At 48.2% G+C, this 12,861-nt stretch overlaps 2 protein-coding genes across 4 annotated transcripts in view; both read left to right on the top strand.

The window, feature by feature from the left end:
* ITGA11 (integrin subunit alpha 11) overlaps positions 1-12,861 on the top strand; it is a 100,262-nt gene that overhangs the window by 64,561 nt on the left and 22,840 nt on the right. For all 3 annotated transcript variants that reach the window (XR_009558515.1, XM_060282367.1, XM_060282368.1), the window contains one exon: positions 10,327-10,425. Coding sequence is in view for 2 of the 3 variants with exons in the window: in XM_060282367.1 (XP_060138350.1) it covers positions 10,327-10,425 (99 nt within the window). In the remaining variant the exon portion in view is untranslated. The remainder of the gene's footprint in view (positions 1-10,326; positions 10,426-12,861) is intronic.
* LOC132593174 (uncharacterized protein K02A2.6-like) lies at positions 4,273-9,082 on the top strand. Its single transcript, XM_060282558.1, has one exon. The coding sequence runs from the start codon at positions 4,751-4,753 to the stop codon at positions 8,825-8,827; it is 4,077 nt and encodes a 1,358-aa protein (XP_060138541.1). The 5' UTR covers positions 4,273-4,750; the 3' UTR covers positions 8,828-9,082.

Here is a 12,861-nt window from a genome sequence, read left to right as displayed (position 1 = left end):
ATTCCAGGGCAGGAGAAAGGTGGAGGCGTTTCAGGGGAAAGATGGTGGGTGGCAAAAGTTTGGAGCATCCCTGCTGCTTCTGCCGTGCAAGTCTTCCTCTTCCAGAGTCGCTCCTTCTAGAAGAAGTGGCCATCAGGTTTTCATTAAATGCATTTCCTTGTAAAACACAGTCCCGCCATCAGAATCTAAAGCATCTGCAATGCATCAGCCAGCCTGTCCTCAGCTCTCCATGTGGCACTGTTCTCCTAGCAGAATCCTTTGACCTGTCTTATTCCTGAAGGACCAGGGCTTCCTTGGCCTGTTTCCCACCAGTTCAGGAAGCTGAGGTGGCCTTGGGCAGGAAGTGGGGCAGTTCAGGAAGCTTGGGCAGTTCAGGAAGCTGAGGTGGCCTTGGGCAGCCCCCCAACCTGACCCAGGAGACCACCTACCCCACCCTGCCTCCAACCCCAAATCAGTTCAGGGGTGGGGCTAATGCTTTGCTAGGGTTTTTAAAACCCTGATTGAGCATATAGTAAAGTCCCACGAAGTGGGGGGGGGGGGGCAGAGCAGCTGTAGCTCACACAGCACATGCTAGAGACACTTCTTGATGTGCCACTTGCTGGAAACCACAGGAGAGGAGAGTGCTATCGTGCCCAAATCCTGTTTGCATGGATTCCCACAGGCATGTGTAAGAACAGGATGCTGCCATTGGCCTGGTCCAGCAGGCTCTTCTTACATTCTTATGGCAGTTCCCAGGAAACTGTTCCTGCTGAGGTCCTCTGAGGCCAGGGGATGGGGCTAAACAGCTGGAGTTCACTTAGCTCATGATGGAGGAACAGCCTTCGCTGAGTAGCGGCTGCTGCGAGCAAATGAGGAGATGCCCAACAGGCCTGTGCATCTAGCAGTTGGCCGATATTAGTGGACCCTTGATCTGATCCGGCTAGGGTTACCAGTGGACAGGACTTCTGTGCCTTTAGTTGCCCTGCTCTCTTTTGAGTCTGGAAACCTTAAAGAGAAACCAGCAGGCCCTTTGCTTGGAAATTAAACAAAGGGTCTGCTGCTTTCTCTTTAAGCTTTCCAGACTCAAAAGAGAGCAGGGCTTCAAAAGTATTTCCTGTGCCTTCTGAGTTCTCAGAGCCAATGAGATCTTTGCTTGCAGATGCTTTCATTGCGCAATACGGGACAAATAAAAAGCACAGCAGACCTCTGACCACCTGGTCTACTTTTCATGTTTGAGAGTAGTGTGGCTCCCCCCAACTCCCAATAACTGTGTTATTTAAATGCACAGCTCAGATGGTGTGTGAGAGTGTCTATCCTCATACCCAACCAGCAGAGATGACTTTCTCTGCTCTGCGTGGTAGAAATAATATTTATACATGCACACATGCGCACACACCCCTCCACCCTCTCAGATTTTCTTGTTTCCACACGATGCTGCACATGGAAAAGCTGGCAATCTAGTTGCCCAGAAGTAATTGCTACTTGCCCCAGGAGGATGTTTTAACTTCAATATACTGCAGTGATTAACGACTTTGTCCCTTTTCCTGGTGGTTTTCAAAAGCATCTCCCTCCTCCTTTTGCTTTTGCGCTTGCGACGATGGCCAAGTTTCAGTCAGAGGTGTTTTTTTTTTTTTTGCACTGAGTTATTGCTTCTCTGGAAACGAGGGGCTTAGAACAGAGAATGAGCTATAGTTTTTCTGCACTGGGCTATGGATGATGCCACGGCAATTGCTGATCTCGGGAGGAAAGATGGAAGGAGGCGTGGGGGGCTTGCCAAGCATCTGCTCAGCACTTGGGGGACATCATATAGGACTCAGCCGACAGCCAGCCCTCGAAGCCAGCCAGCGTCTGGGAATGCTTTATTGAAAAAATGTTTCTGATTTATATTTTTCATATGGCTGTGTCCACGTCAGCTCCTTTGTCATCCTGGTTGTTGCTTGCCTGGGCTGTGGATAAAGCAGCTTTTCTATCACTGCCTTGGCCCTCTAGGGTTTGTCATTTTTACAGTGGTGCTGTTACCATACGCATTGCCTCCGCTGAGAGCAGCAAAAGCAATGAGGAGCTATGACAGAAGCTTCATCTCATTACAAGCAGAGAGGAGCGAATCTGTCCATTTTGGTTTCTCGTCTTTTTCCAGTGCTCAGCTCAGTTCACCATTCACCTTAGTGTCAGCTGCAATCCCAACAAAGCACCCTGCTACTCCACCTCTCAGCTTTGCCTTTGCAACACCGTCTTTCTGTCGCCTGCTTTACAACTGGGATAGAGCAACATTGCTCTGCCACCATGCATGAGGCTCGCAGCTGCGAGCCAAAGTCAAATCTGCTTTCTCTCTGTTTGTTCATTTTACCGTCTTCACCCATTTGTGAAGATTTGCACCAAGTTTTGCCTAATACCCACACCTTGGGAAACAATTTCTGTAGCTCTGCGTGCTGTTTTCACAAAGGTGTGCATTTTTGTGACTGTCTCTTGGCTGGAGAGCTCCATTGCGTCATTTGGAGACCTGCAAGTTCCGAAGGATGGCTGCATTTCGGTTCACTTATTGGTTCGAGGAGCGTGAATGAGCTGTCACTGACTCCTGTCCCTGCTCCACTGGATGGGATGCCCCCCCCCTATTTTTGGCTTGTGACACTGCCACTGCAACATCAGAGGCTGTGATACTGAAGCAGGCATAGCAGTCATTATGCTGAGCCTAAATGTGGATTCACTGATGTGGTGTTTGAGGATCCTCTTAACTAGCCACAATGGCCCAGAATGGAGCCTCCTTATATGGAAGCAGTGTCCCTCTGAATTCCAGTTTGCTGAGAGGCAAGGGCTGATGGCTGTCACCTTTATGTCCTTTTCAAGGCCTTCCCAAAGACATCTGATTGGCTACTGATAGAAATGCAATGCTGGGCTAGGTGGTTGTGCTTGGCAGAGGGCAGAGGGCAGAGGGCCTTCTCTGTAGTGGCACCCTCCCATCAGATGTTAAGGAGATGAGTAATTATATAGCACTTATATGGTAAAGGTACCCCTGACCCCTGCGCGCTCATCTCGCTTTATAGGCCGAGGGAGCCGGCATACAGCTTCCGGGTCATGTGGCCAGCATGGCTAAGCCGCTTCTGGAGAACCAGAGCAGCACACGGAAACGCCGTTTACCTTACCACCGGAGCGGTACCTATTTATCTACTTGCACTTTGACGTGCTATCGAACTGCTAGGTGGGCAGGAGCTGGGACTGAACAACGGGAGCTCACCCCATCGTGGAGATTCGAACCGCAAACCTTCCGATCAGCAAGCTGTAGGCTCTGTGGTTTAGACCACAGCGCCATCCGCATCCCTTCATATATAGCACTTAGGAAACACCTAAAGGCAGAACTGTATAGGAAAACCTTTTAAGGTTTAAGGTTTTACTATGTTTTTATATGTGCTGGAAGTCACCCAGAGTGGCTGGGGCAACCCAGTCAGATGGGCGGGGTGCAAATAAATCACCATCATTGTCATCAGTGCTTTTTTTCGCATTTCCCTAAACATTTTGTGAATCTAAGTTTGGCCTCTTTGAGGGGCAGTGTTTCAATATGAGTAGGAAAATGAGAGTACCCCTAAACATTTTTAAAGGGAAAAACCACTGATCATCATCATAATCCATCAGAACATTATATTCAGAGGAGCTTCGTCCATTGGGCCAAATTAGCTACTGCCCCACCAATCTTCCTTTTTACAACCAGCCACAGGGTGGCCCCCATCTGTCATTGGCTCTGGCGCCACCTACTGTTGACCTCCCTGGCTTCTGCCCCACCAGTCCCAACAAGCCAGCCACAGCGGGTTGTATTTTTCATAGGAATGCCTCCCAATTGTGATGACTTCCTAGCCGGTCCTCTGAAATGTCCTCTTCCCAATGTTGCCGTCTAGACTTACAGTAATTGGTGAAGTGTTGACAGTGTGTATAAGCACTTTGCCACGAGCTTTGGACAAGCTATGTTCTCTCTTGCTCTTTATTAGTAAATATGCTGAGCTTGCTCTAGCCGCCGAGCATCAAGTGTCTTCCCTGTGTTGGTTTAAAAGGCTCTGCCAGTGGAAAATTGCAGGAACAATTAACCACAAAATAGGAAAAGTGCAAAAAGCTTCTCTCTTTTTACTGATGAATTACTCCAAACTTAACCAAAGAACAACATGAACAGACGAAACCAGAAGAAACACAGGGGCAGCAAATAAAGGAAATGTTTTGTCGACTTATAAAAAACAGATTTGAGGATCACAGCTATTCCATATTATGAACGGAATCTCCTGTAAAAGGGGGGGGGTGGGCGGGTTCTGAGTGTTGTGTATTGAGTCAAAGGATTTTATATCTGTATTATTATTGTCTGTATTTGCATTAGGATAAAGTAACTGCCTTTTGGTTCCAGAGGGTACAGCTACTATTGGTTCATTTAAGCTGCTGTATTTGGATCCTCTGTCTTATTGGTTTCCTCCAAAAGGCAGCACTGTGATTGCTTGATATTGTTCCCTCCAAAATGTATCCCTTCCTAGCTAGTCCCCTGTCCCTATAAATGTAGCTTTCCTCTCCTCAGTCTTAGTCTTGTTCACTTTAATAAAGAGCTGTTACTAGAGAACTGTCTCCAGCATGTTTTGTCAAGAGAGCTGAAATCACAAACCCCACGTCACAACAACTGGCGACGAAGGTGGGATCCGGAATGCTGAGGAGCGGTTAAACACAACCCTGCCTCAGAGTCCGGATTGCAGCTGAGAACAAGACTCACTGGCCAACTGAGAAGACGACCCTGCCCGCTAGGACAATGGAGAGTCCAAGGGTATTGGAGCCCTTCCAGCCATCAGAGCCCCACACCTGGGAAGACTACGTCGAACGCTTCGAGTTCTTTGCAGTGGCTCAAGGGATCACCGATGCCAGCAAAAGAAGGGCCACATTCCTGAGCTACTGTGGGTCCGAGACCTTCAAGCTGGCCAAGGCATTACTTGCTCCAGCGAAGCTGAGTGAGACATCTCTCAAAGATATTCTTGCCTGCCTAACAAGCCACTTGGCGCCTACTGAGACCAAGATGGCCCGGCGGATGGAGTTCCATAAGAGGCAGCAGCATGCTGGGGAGTCTGTATCCACATTTCTGGCTGAACTCCGGAAGCTCGCTCAGCACTGCGGCTTCCAAAATCTGGAAGAGACTCTCCTGGATCGGTTTATTGGTGGTCTGAGCAGCAAGAAAGCCAGAAGACGCATCGTGGCTAAAGAAGAGGTTACCCTTGCTTCAGCCTTGAAAGAGGCCACCGCCACGGAGAATTATGAAAGAGAGGAGCTTGATGCCAGTCGCAAGGCCACTAAGCCACAGATAGAAGTTGCGCATGCCATGGACGAGCTAGAGGCTACTCCGAGCCAGAGCCCAGTCCGTGGGGTCAAGTCGGTGCGTCAGGCCTGCACAGTGCACAGAGATCGCCGAGGCAGTTGCCCAGGTTGTGGCGGAAACCATGAAAGGAAGAGTTGTCGTTTCAGGGATGCTATCTGCCGGACGTGCGGAAAGACGGGTCACATCGCCAGGGTCTGTAGATCGGCGGCGTCGGGAGCGACAGGAGCACCTAGACTGGAGCATCGCAGACCGCCCACAGCAACTCGTTTTCTAAAGGACTGCCACTACGTAACGGAGATCAACGGGAGGGCCGTGCAGTTTCCAGCGCAAGGCAAGGCACACGTCAAGGTGAAGATTGAGGGTCAGCAGTGCGACATGGAGGTGGACTCCGGATCCGCATTCACCATCGTGTCGGACCAGACCGCGAAGACATTCTTCCCCAGGGGTAAGTTGCCCCCTCTGGAGCCCTTTCCGGCAACCTTGCAGTCGTACTCAGCAGGCCGCATCCATGTTATGGGAATGTGTGCCGTGAGAGTACAGTTCCGGGACAAACAGGCTGTACTCAAACTGGTGATTGCGAAGGGCAGTCGCCCCAGTCTCCTGGGCACTGACTGGTTCCCTGCCCTGGGACTGAGTATCTCAGGGCTTAATTCAATCCAAACCTGCCCTGAGATGAGTGAGGTATTATGCAAGGAATTTGCTGGTCTCTTTAATGGAAAACTGGGTTGTTATAAAGGGCCCCCAGTTGACTTCGAGTTGGACCCCGGGGTGGCTCCAATCCGACTCAAACCAAGGCGAGTGCCATTTGCACTGCAACCCAAGATCGAGGCAGAGCTGGATAAATTGGTCAAGCAGGGAGTTCTCTCACCCGTGGACTCTGCTAAGTGGGAGACTCCAATCGTCACACCCCTTAAAGCAAATGGGGAAGTCAGGATATGTGCAGATTACAAATGTACTATCAATAAGGCACTCAGGGGAAACTCATACCCCATTCCAGTCGTATCACATCTGTTGGCTAAACTGGCTGGGGGCAAGGTGTTCGCCAAAATTGACCTGGCACAAGCTTACCAACAGCTGCCAGTAACCCCACAATCAGCGGAAGCACAGACTATTGTCACACATAAAGGGGCGTTCAGAGTTAACAGATTACAGTTCGGAGTTTGTGTGGCCCCAGGGATTTTTCAAGGGCTCATGGAACGCCTGTTAAGAGGTCTGCCGGGGGTCTTGCCATTTTTTGATGATGTTTTGATTGCTGGAAAAGACCCACAGGAACTGGTTGCGCGTGTCCGTGCAGTGTTGCTCAAGTTCAAGGAGGTGGGGTTGCAACTGAAAAAAGAAAAATGCAGTTTTGGGGTGCCAACTGTGGATTTCTTGGGGTTTAAAATTGATGCATCAGGCATCCACCCCACAGATGCTAAGATTAAGGCCATCATCGAGGCACCACGACCACAGAACAAGACGGAGTTGCAGTCATTCCTGGGACTTATTAACTTTTATCATTCGTTCTTACCCCAGAAAGCTTCGGTAGCTGAACCATTACATAGACTATTGCAGAAAAAGAATGTGTGGCGATGGGGGCGGGAGCAGCAGAAGGCTTTTGACTCCTTGCGAGGAATGCTGAGTAGCAGGAGCGTCCTTGCTCATTATGATGAGTCAAAGCCGCTGGTCCTGGCATGTGATGCCTCTCAATACGGTCTGGGGGCTGTGCTGAGTCATAGGGAACCGGATGGGTCGGAAAAGCCCATCTCTTTCTATTCCCGTACGTTGTCGCCCACAGAGCGCAACTATGCTCAAATTGATAAAGAGGCACTGGCTATTGTGTCCGGAATCAAAAGGTTCTATGATTATTTGTACGGTCGCCATTTCTCCATTGAAACGGACCACAAACCACTGTTAGGGTTGTTCAACCCAAACAAACAAACGCCACAAATTCTCTCCCCCAGAATGTTGCGTTGGTCAATATTCCTGAATGGGTTCCAGTACACCTTGACCCATGTGCCGGGGAAACAGTTGTGCCATGCTGATGCGCTGAGTCGATTGCCCCTTCCTGGCGGGAGAAATGAGGATCCTGCTCCGGCGGAGCACATTATGATGCTAGAAACACTTCCGGGGGCTCCTGTAACAGCTACGGATATAGCTGAGAAAACTAGGAAAGATGCTGTTCTCTCCCGTGTGCTCACTTGGGTGGGGAGGGGGTGGCCAGGTGGTCCGCATGAAGAAAAATTCAGGCCTTATGCGACAAGGCAGCACGAATTGTCCATGCATAAGGGTTGTCTCCTATGGGGAGATAGGGTGATAATCCCAGCACCACTGAGAAACAGGGTTCTTGAGACGCTTCACATGGGACACCCGGGAATGGTCAGGATGAAGTCGCTAGCCCGATGTTATGTGTGGTGGCCTGGAATGGACCAGAACATAGAACAATGGGTACGAACATGCAAGGCATGCCAAGAGGTGCGGCCAGAAGTGGCCAGAGCACCAGTCCACTGGTGGGAGCAGTCCAGGACTCCCTGGAGCCGGCTGCACATAGATTTTGCTGGGCCATTCCAAGGGAAGGTCTTTTTGGTTATCGTTGATGCATATTCCAAATGGTTAGAAGTGGCGATGGTCCCTAGCATGGCATCAGCTGCCGTAATCAAGGTGTTGAGGCAGCTGTTTGCTACCCACGGGTTACCTGAGACCATTGTATCAGATAATGGGGCAGCTTTTGTATCCCAAGAATTCAGGGCATTCTTGGCTGATAACTTTATAAGAGGGGTCACATCCGCGCCCTTTCACCCATCCTCCAATGGGCAGGCTGAGCGCATGGTAAGAACAGCCAAAGAATCCATTGCGCGCTTAATGGAGGGTAACTGGTCGGCTCGCATTGCGCGAATGTTATTTTTGCAGCATGCGACGCCGTGTACTGCGACGGGCAAGTCGCCAGCCGAGCTGCTCTTAGGTAGAAGACTGGTAACGGTGCTGGATTATGTCCACCCAGATAAAATGCCAAACCGTAATTCAAGAGCAACCCCCCAGGCTGAGACTGACACAACAAGGTATCTCGCCCCTGAAGATCTGGTCTGGGTGAGGAACTATTCACGAGGTCCGCGGTGGGTGGCTGGTGTGATCACCCGGGCTAGTGGACCTGTGTCCTATTATGTGACCTTGGAAAATGGGCAAGTTTGGAAGAGACATATAGATCAGCTGAGGCGCCGGGCGCTCAGCAGGGAGGAGTCAGATAATTCATCCCTGGCTAATGACGCACAGCTGCAAGACCAGAGTGAAAATGGTCCAGAGGTACAGTCACCAGGGGCTTCAGCAAATGAACCAGGGTCTGCTAGTCCTCATGATGACGAGGTACAGGTCGGGGACCCTGAGATGTCTGGGACTCCATCTGTTCCTGATGAAACCCCTATAGCAGCCCCTCCACCACAGGTAACACCCAATCCAGAACCTGCAACACCTGTTGTCAGGAGATCAGGTAGAAGTTGTAGGACCCCACAGTACCTGAGGGATTACGTCTGCTGTGCTCACTAGGGGGGGAGGGGTGTTGTGTATTGAGTCAAAGGATTTTATATCTGTATTATTATTGTCTGTATTTGCATTAGGATAAAGTAACTGCCTTTTGGTTCCAGAGGGTACAGCTACTATTGGTTCATTTAAGCTGCTGTATTTGGATCCTCTGTCTTATTGGTTTCCTCCAAAAGGCAGCACTGTGATTGCTTGATATTGTTCCCTCCAAAATGTATCCCTTCCTAGCTAGTCCCCTGTCCCTATAAATGTAGCTTTCCTCTCCTCAGTCTTAGTCTTGTTCACTTTAATAAAGAGCTGTTACTAGAGAACTGTCTCCAGCATGTTTTGTCAAGAGAGCTGAAATCACAAACCCCACGTCACAACACTGAGTTTGAATCCAGAAGCAGAGAGTGTGTTCTTTCCTCCATGTCAAAATGCTTTTGCAAATCACCTTTCACGTAGGGACAAATACATCAGCCCCAAGTGGTTTATTACAAACCTCCATGGAACTGTGTGAATTTCCAGATTCCCTCACAAAGCAGTGGTCACATCCACTCCACACATTTAAATAATGTTTAAAGCACATGGCTCCCCTGGAAACTGTAGTTAAGCCCTCACACACAGAGCTACAGTTCGCAGCACCCTTACAAATTTACAGTTCCCGGGATTCTTTAGGAGCTACTGTGCTTTATTTTGATAAGAATTTTTATTATCTTTCAATTACAACAATCCAATAATAGCTTCATTATAACAATGCCAAATTACAATACAATTAATAATACCAATCACTGAGGTGCCAAATTATACAATTTAGGTCGTCGTCCCCCCTGCCCCCACGCATGCTGGAATTGATGGTTTGGTGGTTTACTTTGTTTCTGTGTTCCAAAATCTTATAAATTCCAATTATGCTCCAGTCCAAATATCAGTCCCTTATATCGCAACTGCAGTTTTAACAACTTCCATTCATATTGACACTTCGATTTCTACGCCTACAGATGAAGCATTTTAACTCTCTCCTTCCTGTGTGTGGCAATTATTCTGTCCGTCGTGTTTCTTCCTGTCCTTGTAATATATTTTGTCTATCTTTTGTCAGTTGTTGCTGTTCTCCAGCTTGCCTTGGGTGGAGCTAGTGTCCCATTGTTGTTTCAGAAGATAGGGGGTGCTGTGTGCTTTAAATGGACAGTGCTGGTGTGATCAAAGTCACTTGCAATCACTAGACCTCCTCTTTTGGGACATGCCAGTATGACCAATAGTAAAGGTCATTCCCTACAAAGCACTGTTTCTCATGCCAACCTGCCTGCATGCCTTCTGACAAGACAGCACCCAGTGGGTTTCCAGAACTGTCCTCCCAAAGCATAAGAGAGGGGCAAATATCATGTCCTAAAGAAGCAAAGCAGTTTCATTAAATGCGAGGTAGAGTGGTATACCAGGCAATGACATGGCATTTCAAAATGCTTTGGGGGACCTCTTTGCAGTCTAGTTCCCATGAAAATCTAGCGTCAATTCTTCCCCTTCCATTTCAGGATGACCTGGACATTAATATTGAGTGCGTGTCTGAAGAGAAGCATCCGAACCAGAGGGTTTGCAATGTCAGCTATCCATTCTTTCGAGCCAAAGCAAAGGTAAGAGGCACCTTATGCACAAAACAAGCACCAGCTAAAATAGGAAAAAGGTGGCAGCCAAGGCAAACTTGAGCTCACAGCCCGCTTTCGGGGACATCCTCAAGGTGAGGCAAAAACCACGGAGCTTTCTCTAAACAGGAGCTGTTGACCAGCCTCTCAACCACCTCTTCTTCTTGGTTAGAGAGCTGCTGTAAGGTCCAAGCTAGTCTAATGCAAGTTTGCCTTCCAATGAGCAGGGCAGCAGCAATTCCCGACACTGGGAAAGTAACCCCCCAAATTAAATGAAAAGCTTCAGTGGTGCATGCATAAGGTCCCAGGCTCAATCTCCGGCAGCAACTCCAGGTAGGGCTAGGAGAGAGAGTCCCTGCCAGAAATCCCAGAGAGCTGCTTCCAGTCAGTGTAGACAATGTTGAGCAAGATGGACCAATGAGTTTGACTCGGAACAAGGCAGCTTCCTGTGTTCCACCTGCATTGAACATCAAAAGAGCTCTCCAGCTCCACTCTACAAAACTGGAGGGTGGGAGCTGGTGAAATGCTTGGCAACTACTGTATCCATACCTGTTTCTGAGACCGTGAGACTCACTGGCATCACTGATGAAGCCCTTGCTAGGTTCTATATCTCTGTTCCTCCACAGGTCACGTCCACAGCTGGTCCCACAAGTCTCTTCATCATTGTCCTCTGACCGCTAACTTGGTGCTTTTCTCTGCTGGTGACCCTAAGCCAGAAATCTGATAGCTCTGTCTCCATGGAATCATTGTATATTAATCTGCAGATATACCACATTCTGTATTGCAGGGTCCCTTTATGATAGTCACAGCTATACCTCTTCTAAGATTATACAATAATCTCATAATTATACAATAATAATAATAAGGGATGCATTGCGATGATCAGTGCAGATCTTCATGAATTGTCTTTCAGCTAAAACTATGTTCTTTGCACATGAATTGGAGTGTTCATTTCAGAGTGACTTTAAGTTGTGTTTTCTTTGAAGTTCCACTGCGTATAACAGAGCTTGCACCCCTTTCTCTTGAAACCCAGACACCTTGTCTTTTCAGTGTTCCTAAACAGCTCTGATGTGTTAGAGTTTGGTCCTGATAACGCCAAAGTTGCAGGTTCAATCCCCATTTGGGAGAGCTGCATATTCCTACATCGCAGGGGGTTGGACTAGAACTAGATTATACTCAGGGTCCCTTCTAACTCTACGATTTTTTTTTCATTATTTATGAAATTTCTATACCACCCTTCATCTGAGGATCACAAGGCAGTTTCCAATATAAAATGCTTATATTTGGAGCATAGAGGGATTAAAAAGCTCCCCTTCTATGCTGTTGGGGTGCCTATGGGACGCTGAATATAGGGACCCTGCTGCAGAAATAACAGTGGGTCTTCGACTCCCCCCACAACCCTGGAGTAGTATGCCACTGACCATATTATAAAATGGTACAGCCATTCGGGGTGCTGGGGTGCACAACCTTCAAGGGTGGGAGGTTAGCCCTCTCCAGAATTTCATGGAGGGATGTTGCTCTAAGTAGATCCATCCTCTCTTCATCCACCCTAATCCCAGTTGCTTTCCCAGCTCAGTTTGAGATGTTAAGGACTCCACACACAAACACACACACACACACACACACACACACACAATTGGAACATTTGCTTTTTCAAGGCTGCAGAGCTCCGCAGGGAAGCCAAGTTAGGAAGCAACCAGTGAGCAAAGAAATTTCAGCTGCTTATAGATGGCCAGGAGGCCTTTGTTTGGGCAGTCAAAACCAGAAGGCTGATTCCAAAAACATTTGTTCTAATCCTCTGGAGCACTTTGACAGTGGCTTTTGGGTAATTTAGCCCCCGAATTCCTTTGCTGCTGTATGAGTCACCTTTTTTTCCTGTTTTGCAACCACTGGGTTTGGGGATTATATTAGACTCATATTTCTCCTGTTTTCAGCAAGGGCACTTTTAGCCCCATGTTAGATTCCTGGAGCTGTTGGGGGTTTAGACCATTTTCTTACATATTCGAGGAAGGATGTTTGGGGAGACCCAAGTGTTCAAAGATTCCACGCTTTATCGTTCTTGGTAGTCATGACTGACGGATTCCTCCTTACCTTTTATGGATTGTTTATGCCAAGGGATAGTTCATTTCAGTTAAAGCTTCTGGCCAAAAGCCCAAACCCAGATGTGACTGCAGTATGGAATGAGAATAGAATCATAGAATTGTAGAGTTGTCGGAAGAGACCCCAAGGGTCCTCTTGTCCAACCCCTGGCAATTCAGGAATCACAGCTAAAGAATCCCTGACAGGCGGCCATCCAACCTCTCTTTAAAAACCTACAATATAGAAGAGCCCACCACCTTCCACCACAGAAAGAGGGGGGAAGGGAGTCGGAGTTTGAAATGTCAAAATCATGATTGAATAATTGTTGTGATATATATATACATGAAA

The sequence above is a fragment of the Zootoca vivipara genome, chromosome 14 (genome assembly GCF_963506605.1).
Source record: "Zootoca vivipara chromosome 14, rZooViv1.1, whole genome shotgun sequence".
Taxonomy (NCBI): Eukaryota; Metazoa; Chordata; class Lepidosauria; order Squamata; family Lacertidae; genus Zootoca; species Zootoca vivipara.
Note: the sequence above shows the minus strand (reverse complement) of the source record. Positions and strands in the feature narration are given on the sequence as shown.